Here is a 12,802-nt window from a genome sequence, read left to right as displayed (position 1 = left end):
GCCTATTGATTTCACTGGGTGACCCCTGGTTCGTGCATTATCTGAAGGGGTAAATAACACTTCCTTATTCACTTTCTCCACACCAGTCATGATTTTATAGCCCTCTATCCTATCGACCCTTCAGTCATGGTTAAGGGTATGATTCGGTCATGGATTTCATGATTTGTTTTGGGGCAGCAGCTGGTGGGCCGCCCGTCGGGCAGCGGCCCCAGGGCTGAAGTAGCAGCCAGGGTTAGGTCAGCCCCTGCCGCAGGAGCAGAAGTAGGGCTGGAGCAGCTGCCAGAGGTTAGTTCCCCTGCCCTCAGGGTGTTTTTAGTAAAAGTCAGGGACAGGCTGCAGGCTTCCATGAATTTTTGTTTGTTACCCGTGACCTGTCACAGATGCTTACTAAAGATATCTGTGACAGAATCTTAACCTTAGTCACCGTCAGTGGTAGCTGTGTCTGCCACACATAGCTCCTCAGAAGATGGCCTGTCATTTTAAGGCAGGAGAGGATCTTTGCCCATGGCTGTACACTAGCTCTGACTGCACCTGACTTTGTCTGTTTTCCCTTCCTGTTTTGAGGCACAGCTACTGTCATTTAAGTGTTTGTAAGGCTCGGGCTAGAAACAAGACCCTGTTCTAACTTCCATTCAGATTGATTGTTTCCTTCACCTTAATAAGCTTTGTTCACCCACCTAAATTTAACCCGCACATTTTAAAAACGTGCAGAGGTGTTTTTGTAAGACTAGCTAAATCTACAGTTCTGGACCAAAAGCATTAGAGAGAGAGACCCATTCAACTTTAGCCTAAATCCTTTGAAAGGCTCTGGCCTCACTTCTATATGCCAGAATCCTCAAGTAACAAGGGCTTTATCCCTTCCCACTTACCAAACCTCCTTCATCTTCCCCAGCCCATGATATGGCAGTCAAGGTCAAGAACTCATTGCAACAACAAAGACTAAATTTACAAATTATGCAACAGTGGAAAATCTAACATTCTGGCCAGAGCAATTTTTCACAATTAAGGTTCTCACACCCTCCAACACACCTGCAGCACACTAGGTTATTTCATTAGCTGCTGTCCATTGGCAACATCACAATATTTACCTAATCACATGGAATTTACCTACTGGGGGGCCATACAACTGGTGTGTGAGGGAGGGAAAGATAGGAGTCTCCACATAATCTCACAAGTGGGTCAGAAAGAGAAGGGGCAAGCCAGAGCTCACAGAACGAAGATTGTTTTTCATACTAAATACCAAAGATTCAGGAAATTCTCCACTAAGTTCTCAGCTGTGGCATCGTTGTAGGCTTAATTTTTGTTGTTGGGCATAATAGGTTCTTAATTAGGCAGCAGCGTTTTTGGCACCTTTCACCACAGTTGCATCACATGAAATTCCACCTTTTTGCTTCTGACGCACAGTGAAAAGGTCACGTTCTCAACATGGGCAAGAGCAGCAGCCTATTTAGAGAACACCCCCACTTGTCTGAGGCTGCAGTTCTCTGCAGGGTAGGGTGCAAGGTCCCCTTACAACTGACCAACCCACAGACCCATTAGAACTCAGCTAAAGGGGATGGAGGCGATCCTGCTTTCTCAAGTGCCACCGCCCACCATGAATGCAAGAGCTGGGGTAGGGCACTCGTCACTGTAATTGAGTCCTGGAAAGTTTCTAGTGCTTTGAAGAAATAGTCCTGCCATGCGCGGTGTTGCGGTTATGACCGAACAGCTGGCTGAGTTTGTTTTGCATTGTACTTATCCACGCCTTTCAGCGCACGTTCAGCAGGATAAGGACTTCTCTGGTTAACCCACTTAACGCTACTCAGCATGGTGCACGTATATAAACAGTGCTGCACACTCTTTGCTGCTAAGACCAAGCCACAAGGTGGCAGCCACGGAACAATCTCGCTCTGCAGCCAGGCTCAGCAAGCACGGCTTCCCTGGACGCCTTCCCCTCCCTCCCAGCTGTATTTCCTCCACCACCAGCCTCTAAGTGACATCTCACTCTTCACAAACGCCTGCTACCACCACCAAGGAGCCGGTTGATGATAACACACTGCTGGTTCTCTGGTTTACTAGAGATGGTGTGACGACTGTCATAGCCCAGCACATCCCAAACCACTGTGCTATAATTGGGGCAGGGGTGAAGCGCTCTAATCGTAGAGTACTCTGTGCACTCTGTCCGGCTCTCAACTTCATTTTAATCTTATTCTCCCAGTCAAGAGCCATTGACCTGGATTCCAAACTTTCCCAGCCAGTCGCCTCTGCCAGGGATAGAACCCAGGATCTTCAGCAGAAGGCCATGCCTCTTGCCACGAGCTAAAGCAGCAGCTCCATTCACTGGTAGCATTAGGAGGCTGCATGCTGAGAACAAGCCACAGGAGAAGGGACATGGCACCTGCCAGTGCATCAGTCATTGAACTTGACCCACTATTGCCTTCACTCTCAGGCATCACCATTCTGCAGCTATCACCCTTCCCTTGATTACTGTCGTTTTCCTTCTTTAGAGTTTAAGTGCCAATGCTCATCAACAAGCACCAGACAGTCCCTCCTCCCACACCTAGGAGTGGAAACAGGTCACCCACTCCCTTACAAATCTGCATACCCTACCTGCCTACATCATGTTCCCATCCAGCACCTGCTTCCGCTGAAGGAGGCCCTCATGAATTTGCCCCCGTCCTTCCTCCCAGCCTCCAGTCTGCACCCGACACACCAAATGCTGTTACATCTGCTATTAATGTATTGGATGGACGCAGTGGACTTTTCTTCCATGCTTCCTCCCCTCTCATTGCTTTCCCAGTCCCATCTCAGGTTTCTATTCTCCATGGCCAGCGGCTCTTCGCTTACCTGCATACGCCAGCATAGGTCTGCTGGAGGTTAAGTGCACACACCTTAGTGATTTGCTAGGTCAAGTCATGGCATTTACCCAACCCAACCCCCCCCCCCCCCAATCACATTCCTACCACAGGGAAGCCTGTAACAGCCTGCTTCAAACTCAGCCCAGCCCAGCCACCCTGTGCTCAGCTGTTCGCCACTCTGCCATTTGAGAGAGGCTCTGATGACACAACCCCCAGGTTTACTGGCCTGTGACATTCGGGACTGGAGATTGGTTTGAAACGTGCACAGTCTTGTGAAATGGCGATGGGCTGCAGGGCAGCTGATTTATTTTCCCCAGAGAGTTTAGGGGCTGCTGCCCTCTACTCAGGTCAGCAAACACCGAGATAAGACAGTCCCTCAGGCTTGCTGTGACCCTTCCCTGGGAATCCTTACCAGCAGCAGCCGTAGCAGATTACAGCTGGTACACACGGCCGAGCAGCCGGGATTAGAGCATTTTAATAATCCAGAGACATTAACGCACGGTGGATCCAGCTGAACCCTCTCTTCTTCCTCCCTGCCCCTCGCTAGGCTCCAGAAGCAGAGCAAATGGTCCAGAATGCATCACTACATTGCAAAATGCCACCATCCACCATTCGAATGCACCTTTTAAACCACCAGTTTCAGCAGGCTTGGAATTTCCCATGCCCTGACGAAGGGCCCCATCTACACCACAGGATAGCGATGGGCTTGGTACAAGGTTGACTGCAGCCCCCACTGAATGGGAACACATTCAGGAGCAGGGTGTGACAGAGTTTTAACGCTGCCTCTTTTTGTTGTGAAGGCAGGCCTGCCGACCTGTGTCTGCGGAACCAGGTAAGCCAGTCCCACCTCTGGGCAGGACGCTATCCCAAAGTGCACTGCACCACCAGCGGAGCCAGCACAGGCGCATTGCCCAGATTTTCCCCACATTGCACTCATACAGTGGTGCAGCATGTTAGGACGGTTGATAGCAGGTTGTTCCAGGAAAAATGCTGCTAGGCGGAGGTGCTGAAACACTTGGCAGTTACACTAACACGGCTCTCTCCATGGTGCAGCAGAGGCACTAAGTCGGGGGATTGCTCAGAGCACCCTGGCTGCCAGCTTGACAAGGATTTAGCCATCAAATGAATACACACAGTCAGGAGGGATTTTTTTTTTTTTTCCAGTAAACAGAATTTCTCTTGAGCTTGACAGTACAGTAATACCCCGATTGCAAACACAGAAATAAAACATCCACAGGGAAAAAAATCACCGCAGAATAAATCTTTTCTTTCCTCTAAAAGAATCAGTGGGATTGGAAACCTCTCTTTTCAGAAAACGGGCAGCATCTATTTAAAAACCTTTACATTATACATTCCAGTAATCACAACCCTGATTGGCCTGTCTCCAGGAGCAACCAGACATCGAAGGAGATGCTCGCCTGCTGTTATTGGTCACTGTGTTTGGTCCAAACACCCCTCCGCTGCTGGACAAACCCCATGGGTATAACATGGCAAGGGAAGCTCTTCTGGTCTCAGGCCTCAGCCACCCTAAGGAGCTAGATCCTTTGAAGGTTCACTTCCAGTTGGCCTGACACAAAGGGTTCAGTGATGCTGAGGTGTGTTCAGGACAGTTGTTTTATGGCATACGCACAACTGCTCGACTCACCTGATTCAGCTGCAGTGCCCTCTGGGTACCTTGAGACCAGGGGATTTGACGGGAATGGATCATTGTGGACGGAAGCCCCAGGTCCGAGGTAATAAACCAAAAAAAAAAAAAAAAAAAAAAACCCCCCCCAAAAAAACCCCAAACAGTGACTCTTGGAAGGAATGTTGTTTGGTTCCTGGCCAAACTGAAGCTTAAAATACACTAGAGCCTAAGGCTGAGATATTCAGACGTGTCTAGTGATTTTGGGTGCTCAGCTGGAGACACCCTGAAAATACATTCTGCTCCTTTAAGAGCTGAGCATCAAATCAGGCCCCTTTAAGGGGTCACAAGTCAGGCACCCAAAATCCCACGCCGCTTCTGAAGGTCGTCCCTGCATTTACAGTGAAAAGCTAGTGAGAGAGTGAAAGGTGCCCCACGATGCCTACTGCAAACACCCAGGGCTTGTTTTGGGCCCATGGAATGGTCCAACCCCTTACCACAGATGAACGCTAAGCTATTGAGACACACAAAAACATCTGGTCGTTCTCTGAACGTTAACACTGCTCCAGAAATGCACAAAAGGAGCCATTGTGCTTTTTTCCTTTAGATTACCATAGAGAAAACCAAATGGTGCAATCCAAGTGGAGGGGAAAGGACTCAGCTCCCTAGCGAAACTGGAGATTGGGAAGAAAGGGAGATGCTGGTGCAGATTTGGGTCAGATGCTGGAGAGTTTGGTACCTCTCCTCCCCAGGGGGGCTTCAGAGATTGCTGAACAGTTCATTTTTCTTGCTCCAGTCCATCTGCGGCGCCCTCTTGCTGGTGCGTTTCTGGTGCGCACGCTCCTTGGCGACTGCCAGGGGAACGTCAAGGTCCAGGAGCGGATCGGGCGTGGAGTTTCGCTTCTCCTTCTCCTTCTCCTGAGAGTGGGACTGCAAAGACGACAGCCAGGCAACATGAGCGTTAAGAGCATTCCAGCCTGATCTCACCCGCTGGGCAGATGGGCTGCCTCTCTCCCCCATTACTCTGGGTCTTCTCTCCTGGTCTGAAGCCCAGTCTATTTCATTAGGCAACCATTTGCAGACCCAATTGCCTACAATTACCTTCTGAATGGCCCCCGGTGTCTAGGGATGAGTGGCCTGATTTAGAGAGGTGCCGGGCGTGCGCAGCTCTCGTGGTTTCAGTGGGAGCTGCCTGCACTCAGCCCCTTTGGAAGTTGGGCCATTTTTATGTAAGAGCCTAAAAAGAGACGGAGCCTGATTCTAGGCACCCGGCTGGAAAACGGGGGTGCTCAGGTGTTTCTGCAAGGCTGTTCTCTGGCATAGGTGATTCTTTGTCAGACCTGGCCGGAGAAAGGGATGAGCCAATTGCGACACACAAGGGCTCCTGCTGTTCCATCAAGGAGAAGTGAGGCGTCTCAGAAGCAGAGGTATATCTTCCCATGAACAAGGAGGGCGCTGTCTCCCCAACTCTCTCCCACTCCACAAGCCAAGGAGGTAAACCCTTGCCCTCTCCCCACTTCTGCTGCTATCAGCGAGCCGTCCCCAGCCCTGCTGAGCAGGCTCCCTGTCGTACCTCATTGTGGGTCTCTTTCAAAGAGGGGGACACAGACATCGGCTCAGGGCTAGCTGGACTTTCAGACACCGACTCCGGCCGCTGCTGCTCGCTGCTGTCCTCCTGAAAGAAAAGGAACCAAGTGAGACGCTGACCTGCCGACTCCCCCAGCCAGAGAGGCAAGCCGTGCAGCCAGCACACGCCCACCTTTTCCCAGCCAGTCCTACCACTGTTCTCTCCTCTGTGCGGTAGATCCCCTGTAGGGGAGTTAAACTCACACTGAAGGGAAGGTTTTATAATGCCTGTCAGGAGACGGCAGGGCCAGTTCCAAAGGCTCAGCCCATAAAATGCTACTTTCTTGAAATAGTCTGTGCACTAAAAACACCTAGAGATCTATGTTATCCAGAAAGAGAACAATTGCTGAGAACCGGTAGATCCAGAGGGATGCTGTGCTGGGGGGGCTGTGGGTGGATCTCAGGGTGGGGGCACTCCAGGGTGGGTGGGATAGGCAGTGCATGGGTATGTAATTTTTCATGTGGAGCCCCAGGTATCACCGGCAGATTCCACCAGCTATCCTGCTTCTCTAAGGACTTGAGGCACTTGCCTTGCATGACAGGTCAGAGCCCTCCGGCAGAGGAGCCCTACCTTCCAGACCTCGCAGTCCATCCCCCCCACCTTGGCTTTGTGTTCCTCAGGGGATCGAAGGGGCTGACAGCTGCTCCGCTCCATTAGCAGGAGCCAGAAGGGAAGGCAGATTGAAACACCATGGCAGGATTAGCCAAAACGCCAGAGCTCCCATTACCAGCAGAGACTGGAATCTCACTAAAAGCTAGATCAAATTCAGGAAGGCTCAGGGCCCCACCAGAAGGACGGGAGGGAACTCAGGGCTTTGCTGGGGAGGGAAGGGAGATGCAAACGACATCTCCTCTTATCCAGAATGTCACTGCGACTCCCTGCAGAGCGGACTTTGATGGCGATTCAATTAGCTCCTCCCTCAGTGGGACCAAGACGTGGGGGTCTGTGAAATCCTTCTTCCTAGCACATAAGCTGATGACAAGCTTCAGCTTAATAAGCATCTTCTGGACAGGCTTCAGTGCTGTCCGTTCGGAGCTGGAAAGGATTAAATACAGCAGCTGTGCTGCCTCAACCTCTGGCATTAGAGTTGTATAGACAAGGGGGGAGAGAGGGCAAGCGGATACTCCCTCCCCTTCTCCAGCCCTCCAGAGCCACTGGCCACATTGCAACTCCAGGACTAGGGTCTAAGTATTGTTACTTAGTGCCCTAAGGGTCCAAAATTGACTCTCTGCACGGGAGAACTGCTCCCCTATACCCCGTTCTTGAAACCAGCACAACAGTTCTCCTGGTATAAAGGCTTAGATAGTTAGATCTTGTTCCTGGTCTGTTTTGCACTTTTATCCTGGTCTAATTGCATCCACATTAAGAGTTGTGCCGCTATAACCACTTTGGTAGGAACATCACAGCCCTAACTGAAATAAACAGGTACAAACACGGTGTGAAGGCCAGGCCCCAGGCAAACAAGGACCAGGTGAGTGGGGGGAGGAAGGGAGAAAAGCGATGGTCCCCCTTACTGCCCAGACTCAACTCTGCAACTATGCAAGTGTTCCCATCGGAACAGCTGTGAGACTCACATGTACAGTCCTTTCCTCACCTCCCTGCCCCAGCTTCTACACAGTTGCACCTACATGAAACAGCTCATCTAGCACAGAGTTCCAGATAAGGATCCAGGTGGAGGAATCCGCCCTTGGCCCCTAGCCTCCCCAACATACCGGCTGTCTCCACCCACTGACACCACCAGTTAGTCAGGAAGCCTGATGGAGCAATCCCAGTGGCAAGATCTGCATGTTCCTCACCCACAGCATTTCACCCTCGTCTGAAACAGCAGCCTCTGTCCCCTCCCTCCTTTCCCGGATACATATTAAGATTCCCTCACAGGCCCGAACCAGCGAACAACTTCCTTTCTGCACCACGTTTAATGAGGTTTTGTTTTTCCAAACCAGACTGGAAGTAACGAGGCCATTGGAAGAGCAGCCTGGCTGGGACTCCGACCCCTTCCTAAAGAATGGGCCATTCTCTTTCCCGGGAAGGGGCGGAGCCATGCAGAGGGGCACGGTTCGGTGGCTAGCGCTGAAGGAGTTAGCTCTCCCTTCCTCTGCAAAGGTCAGCTCTGCCCTGGAACACAAGCTGGGGAATCTGACAGGCTCCAAGAGCCGCTTAGCTTCAGGGTGGGGCCCCGTGACAGAGGCTGGGGGGCGCTCGTGCTGCAGTGACAACACGGCAGACAGCAAACGCGGCATTTAGATGCCATCTATAAAAGTTTAAACTTGGCACGATCTTTACCTTCTCTACTTCACCGTTGGCAACTGGTTCTGGCAAGGGACCTGAGGGAGAAGACACAGACACGCAGTTACAAAGAGCCTGAAAAATCCTCTTAACCCGCTCCCACTGCCTCGGCCAGTCCTTCTATCCGTGCACCAGGATACGGGCATCACTGTGGAAGTGGAGCTGCTTATCCAGCGGCCGCTCACACACCACCCCCCAAAAGGCCCAGCGCTCGGGGTGTTAAGGCAAGCTGTACTTTCCCGCAGACAAGGCTTTTTTTGCTGCTTTTTTAATGCTGCTTTTTTACTGGCACTGGCAGAGTCAAGTCAAACCCACGTCACTCCCTGCAAAATCACCCCCTGGGCTGGAGCGGGCACCCCAAAGGCAGAGAAAGGGAATGCCACTGCAACCTCCGGGTGCCTGATCAATGGCGGCCCAGTGTGCCCCGCCCATTACCCAGACAGATGCAAAGGTCGTTCACTTCCAGAGCAGATCCTGTTGTGATCAGAGGTTAGTCCTTAGGGGTGGGGCGTGTGGAGGAAACCCAGCTCGTATTTACTCCTAACACCGAATTGTTCCCAGCTCTCAACTGAGAGACGCTCCCTGCCACGGGATGGGAGAAAATCCACCCCGCTCCAGTGACTCTGGAAATGGTTCCAGGGGGAAAAAGCACATCCGAAGGAGCCCCAGAATCCTCGAGCACCAACCACGGCTTAATGCAGAACCCCATTCACCCCCCACGGGCGCAGGGCAGACCTTTCATTACTCCCCCTTCGCCCTGGGCACTCAGGTCTCTCTGCCTGGAGCAAACTGGCTGGCTCACGCCTCCCTTTTACTATGGGAAGTTCAGTTTCCCAGAGAGAAAAGCAGGGAGAAAGCCCCACAGCCAGATTGCTAGGCAACCAAGGAGCCGACACATTGTTACCTTCGCCCAGGCTGCCTCAGCCACAGAAAGGCTGCCTCTGCCCCCCACCCCCTCCCAGCCATGGACAAAGCTGCCATTTCTCAACGAGACCCAGCCCCTCTCTCTGCTGCTGCACCCTGGACCCGCTGCATCTTCCCTGCCAAAAAAAAAGGAGTGTTTCTACTGCAGGATAACGAACGCTGGGAAACCCTAGTGAAGACGAGGCTCTGTAGCTCTCACTGCGATGTGACAGGCGAGGTGAACCACGGACAAGGGGCAGAGCGTAGACCTCACTGAGCTACAAAACTTGTGGTAAAAACTACGAAGTGCAGCATCTCCGCTAGGATTTTACGGCAGGACGGCCACGCGTGTTTAGTGATCTTGTTGTAAACCCCCGCCACCCTCCCCACCCAAACACCTTTTGTGCAGCGAAGACAAAAAGACTTAGAGTCTTTGCCGTGCCTGGGTGTAGAGGGTTAAAACCAGACTTCCTCTCAAACAAACATGAAACAACAGTGGAGATCAAGTCTCAACTGCAGGCTGTAGAAACTCTGAGAACAGGGACTGTGGTGGGGAAACCACATGCTTGCAGTTCCGGATGGCCAGAGCCTCCACCACTGTTCAGTGAACTCCAGGAGGTGGCTGCTGATATAGATATATGCGCGTGCTCCTATAGGCCCCTTTCATCTAAGAGCTTCCCAGCACCCCTTATGAGACCCATTTCACAGGTGGATACGCTACAGAGTAGAGGTAAAGTGACTTTCCCAAGGCCATGCCACAAGAAAGTGGCGGAGCCAGGAACAGAGCCCAGCAGCCCTGGCTCCTGCTCCAGGTACCGGGAAAGCAGGGCTGTCAAAGTGTTATTGCATGAATGACTCAAGTGGCAGGAAAGCTCACGAGAAACCCCTAGAGCAAAGGAAGATAAGACAGAACCTCTTGCATTCAGACCCCAGGATGGAAAGCAGGGAGGGTGGAGGAGGGGAGTTTCTTCAAGCCAAACTAGCCCATCCCACCCTCCCTTTAATGAGATCCTATGCCACAGGAAGCACTACTCCCCTAACCTCCCACAGCTCAGCTCTGATGAATCTCCAGGGTCCCCTGGCAAGGCCTGGAACCCAGGCTGAGCATCTGTCCTGGGCTGGGCTACTCTGAGGGGCCACACAGAACATCTTGTCTGTCGGGTACAGAGTCGTACACAGGGCTAGGCTATTTTGGTGGGGAAGAAGGAGGTTAACAGGATTAATTAAGAGATTCCAGAGAGCTTCCTGCTTCCCCCCTCCCAAGAACATAAAAGGAGTCACAGCAAGTGTACACAGGAGGTGCCATTCACTTCCTTCCCTCCAGCAGAGCGAGGGCTTGAAGTGAGACACTCACGTGTCAGCCCGGAGGGGGGGTGTGTGCGCGCTCAGAGGTATAAATGGCAGAGACCTCTCTCTAGCTTCTGAGATTTCCAGCTGGCTCATTAGACCCATGTCAACATCTGTTTGAGCCAAAGGTTGGATTCAACTCCTGTGGAACCCCCCAGCTCCGCTGGCCCAGCCAGCCGGGTAGTTGTTCTCTGCTACTAAGCAAGATTTATTCTTCCTTCCTCAGAGATCAGTTTTGGAGAGTAAATATACCAGGGGGTCATGTTTTAAGCTAAAAGGAAAAAACAAACAAACCCCACTTGTTTTCTTGGGGTGTTTTTGACCCACACTGGACCCTGATCTTCAGAGTCTGCTGGCAAAGTGCCGGATTTTCTGCTACAGACCCTCCCCACTATACACACAAACCCCAGAACCAAACCCTGGGTCAGGAGTGGAAAAGAACCTAGTTCTCCAGATCATGAGTTCAGATTCTCAGCAGCGTTTCCTGCCATTAACCATGCAGCTAGCACTCAGCAAAACCCAGCTCTCCCCTGCCAAAGAAAGCCAGTCGCTGGCAGAACGAGAGGGGCGCAGAATTGCCTAGTCTCAGCCTACTCAGGCCATAGGAACTGCTGCAGCGTTAACCCCTCCTGCCTCTCACACAGTCTGACCAGCCTCCACTCATGTTTGGCATCCTAGAGCCGCTAGAGGAAATCCAGCTATTTGAACAAGAATTCTTTAGCCCAGATAAACAGATCCCCAGACATCAGGGCCCAATTAACACTTGGCTGCTATTTTGTTTGGTGATTAACATTAGCCTTGCCAGATGCTGCCTCCCTCCTTGCAGGCTCCCTAGCTCTCCTGCAGCGAAGGGGTTCCCGCCGAGAGCTGGAAGAGGTGGTTTCTCGCAGGGGCAGTGGGGCCTTAAGTGTTTGCCCGTAAGCCTCCCCAGTGATTAAAAAAAAAGGTAATTCTAATATTGTTAACGGAGCGCCAGGTCCAAAATAAATCTGCAGAGGAGAGAGTGTTCCGCTGAGGTCGCTGGGATAGGGGGTGGGGGGGGGGGCACAGACCACAAGCTAGAGAGGCCCATCATGCCATCAACGGGGCCTGCACTCTGATCAGGGAGAGAGAAGAACTGGGCCCCTCCCCCTCATAAACCTTATCAAAGTTTAACCATTTCCACTATAAAACTCACAAAACCCAGGACAGATTCCTGCACAGTCAGGGAGCGGGATCAACCAGCCTCGGGTAACCACGCTGAGAGCGTCAGACAGTTCCCCGCTGGCATGCAAGATGCCAATAAAACCAGCAAGGCCTTGGACTTGCAGTTTTGGAGGCAGAAAGGCTTGGATTCGGCCGTGACACCACAGTGCAAGCTACAGCGCCTCCCTTCAAGGCTACGTCTTGGTGACTTTTCTTCCCAGCCTCCCATGGAGCTGGCAGGTAAGAGGAGCTGGCAACCCAGATGTGCCCTTTGGAAACTAGTTCCATGCTGTGGGTTAGGAAGAGGGGCAGTCAGCACCAAGGGCTGCGCAGAGATGCTACAGAGGTCACTTGACACCAGGAGAGATCTCTACCCTCTCTCATTTTGGACAGGGAATGAAGCCATCCCATAAGCAGGAAGCCTTCTGTTCCCAGCCTCCATCTCCCCCGTTAAAGAGACAGTCCCACAAACCATCTGTTTGCAGAGAACCTCAAGGTCACCCCATCCTGAATATATAGGGGCAAAGCCTAGGTAAAACCCACCCCTCCTCAGCACCACAGGCAAGCCCCAGCACCACGGCTTCTCCCGGGTCACCTGTCAAGTGCTCCTCCGAGGGAATGACTTTGCACTTCTTGAAGAACTCATCTGTTAAGACATCCACCACCAGCAGCTTGGTCTCATCTCCACCGGCTTTGATAGCCGTCACCACGTCAGAGTGCTGCTTCCCCACCATGCATTGCCCGTTCACCTGCCGGAAGGGGAACAGGCAGAGTTAGAGGAAAGACCACGACTGAAGGAGATTTGTAGCAAAGGACAAGGCTTGCTGCGGGTTAGACAGAAATGCTGATACCAGTCACACACTGACTATTATCCCATTCAGTTGCTGCCTGGCTGGTACGGGAACAGGCAGGCTAACACAGGTGTGTGTTGTGAGACACCCCCTGCTCCTCCTCCCAGCTATATGCACACATTCACTCTTGCCTATGTCCGAG

General features: G+C 52.1%; 1 protein-coding gene across 1 annotated transcript in view; it reads right to left on the bottom strand.

Moving 5' to 3' along the window:
* Positions 1-3,934: 3,934 nt before the first annotated feature.
* The window catches only part of NHERF1 (NHERF family PDZ scaffold protein 1), a 34,051-nt gene continuing 25,183 nt past the window's right edge, over positions 3,935-12,802 (bottom strand). Inside the window, exons 3-6 of the mRNA XM_067547499.1 lie at positions 12,405-12,558; positions 8,372-8,412; positions 6,035-6,136; positions 3,935-5,391 (exon numbers count right to left, since the gene is read on the bottom strand). Coding sequence (XP_067403600.1) covers positions 5,221-5,391; positions 6,035-6,136; positions 8,372-8,412; positions 12,405-12,558 — 468 coding nt within the window. The 3' untranslated portion in view covers positions 3,935-5,220. The remainder of the gene's footprint in view (positions 5,392-6,034; positions 6,137-8,371; positions 8,413-12,404; positions 12,559-12,802) is intronic.

The sequence above is a fragment of the Emydura macquarii genome, unplaced genomic scaffold (genome assembly GCF_026122565.2).
Source record: "Emydura macquarii macquarii isolate MOO-44397 ecotype Brisbane River unplaced genomic scaffold, CSIRO-AGI_Emac_v2 contig_1230, whole genome shotgun sequence".
Classification (NCBI taxonomy): domain Eukaryota; kingdom Metazoa; phylum Chordata; order Testudines; family Chelidae; genus Emydura; species Emydura macquarii.
Note: the sequence above shows the minus strand (reverse complement) of the source record. Positions and strands in the feature narration are given on the sequence as shown.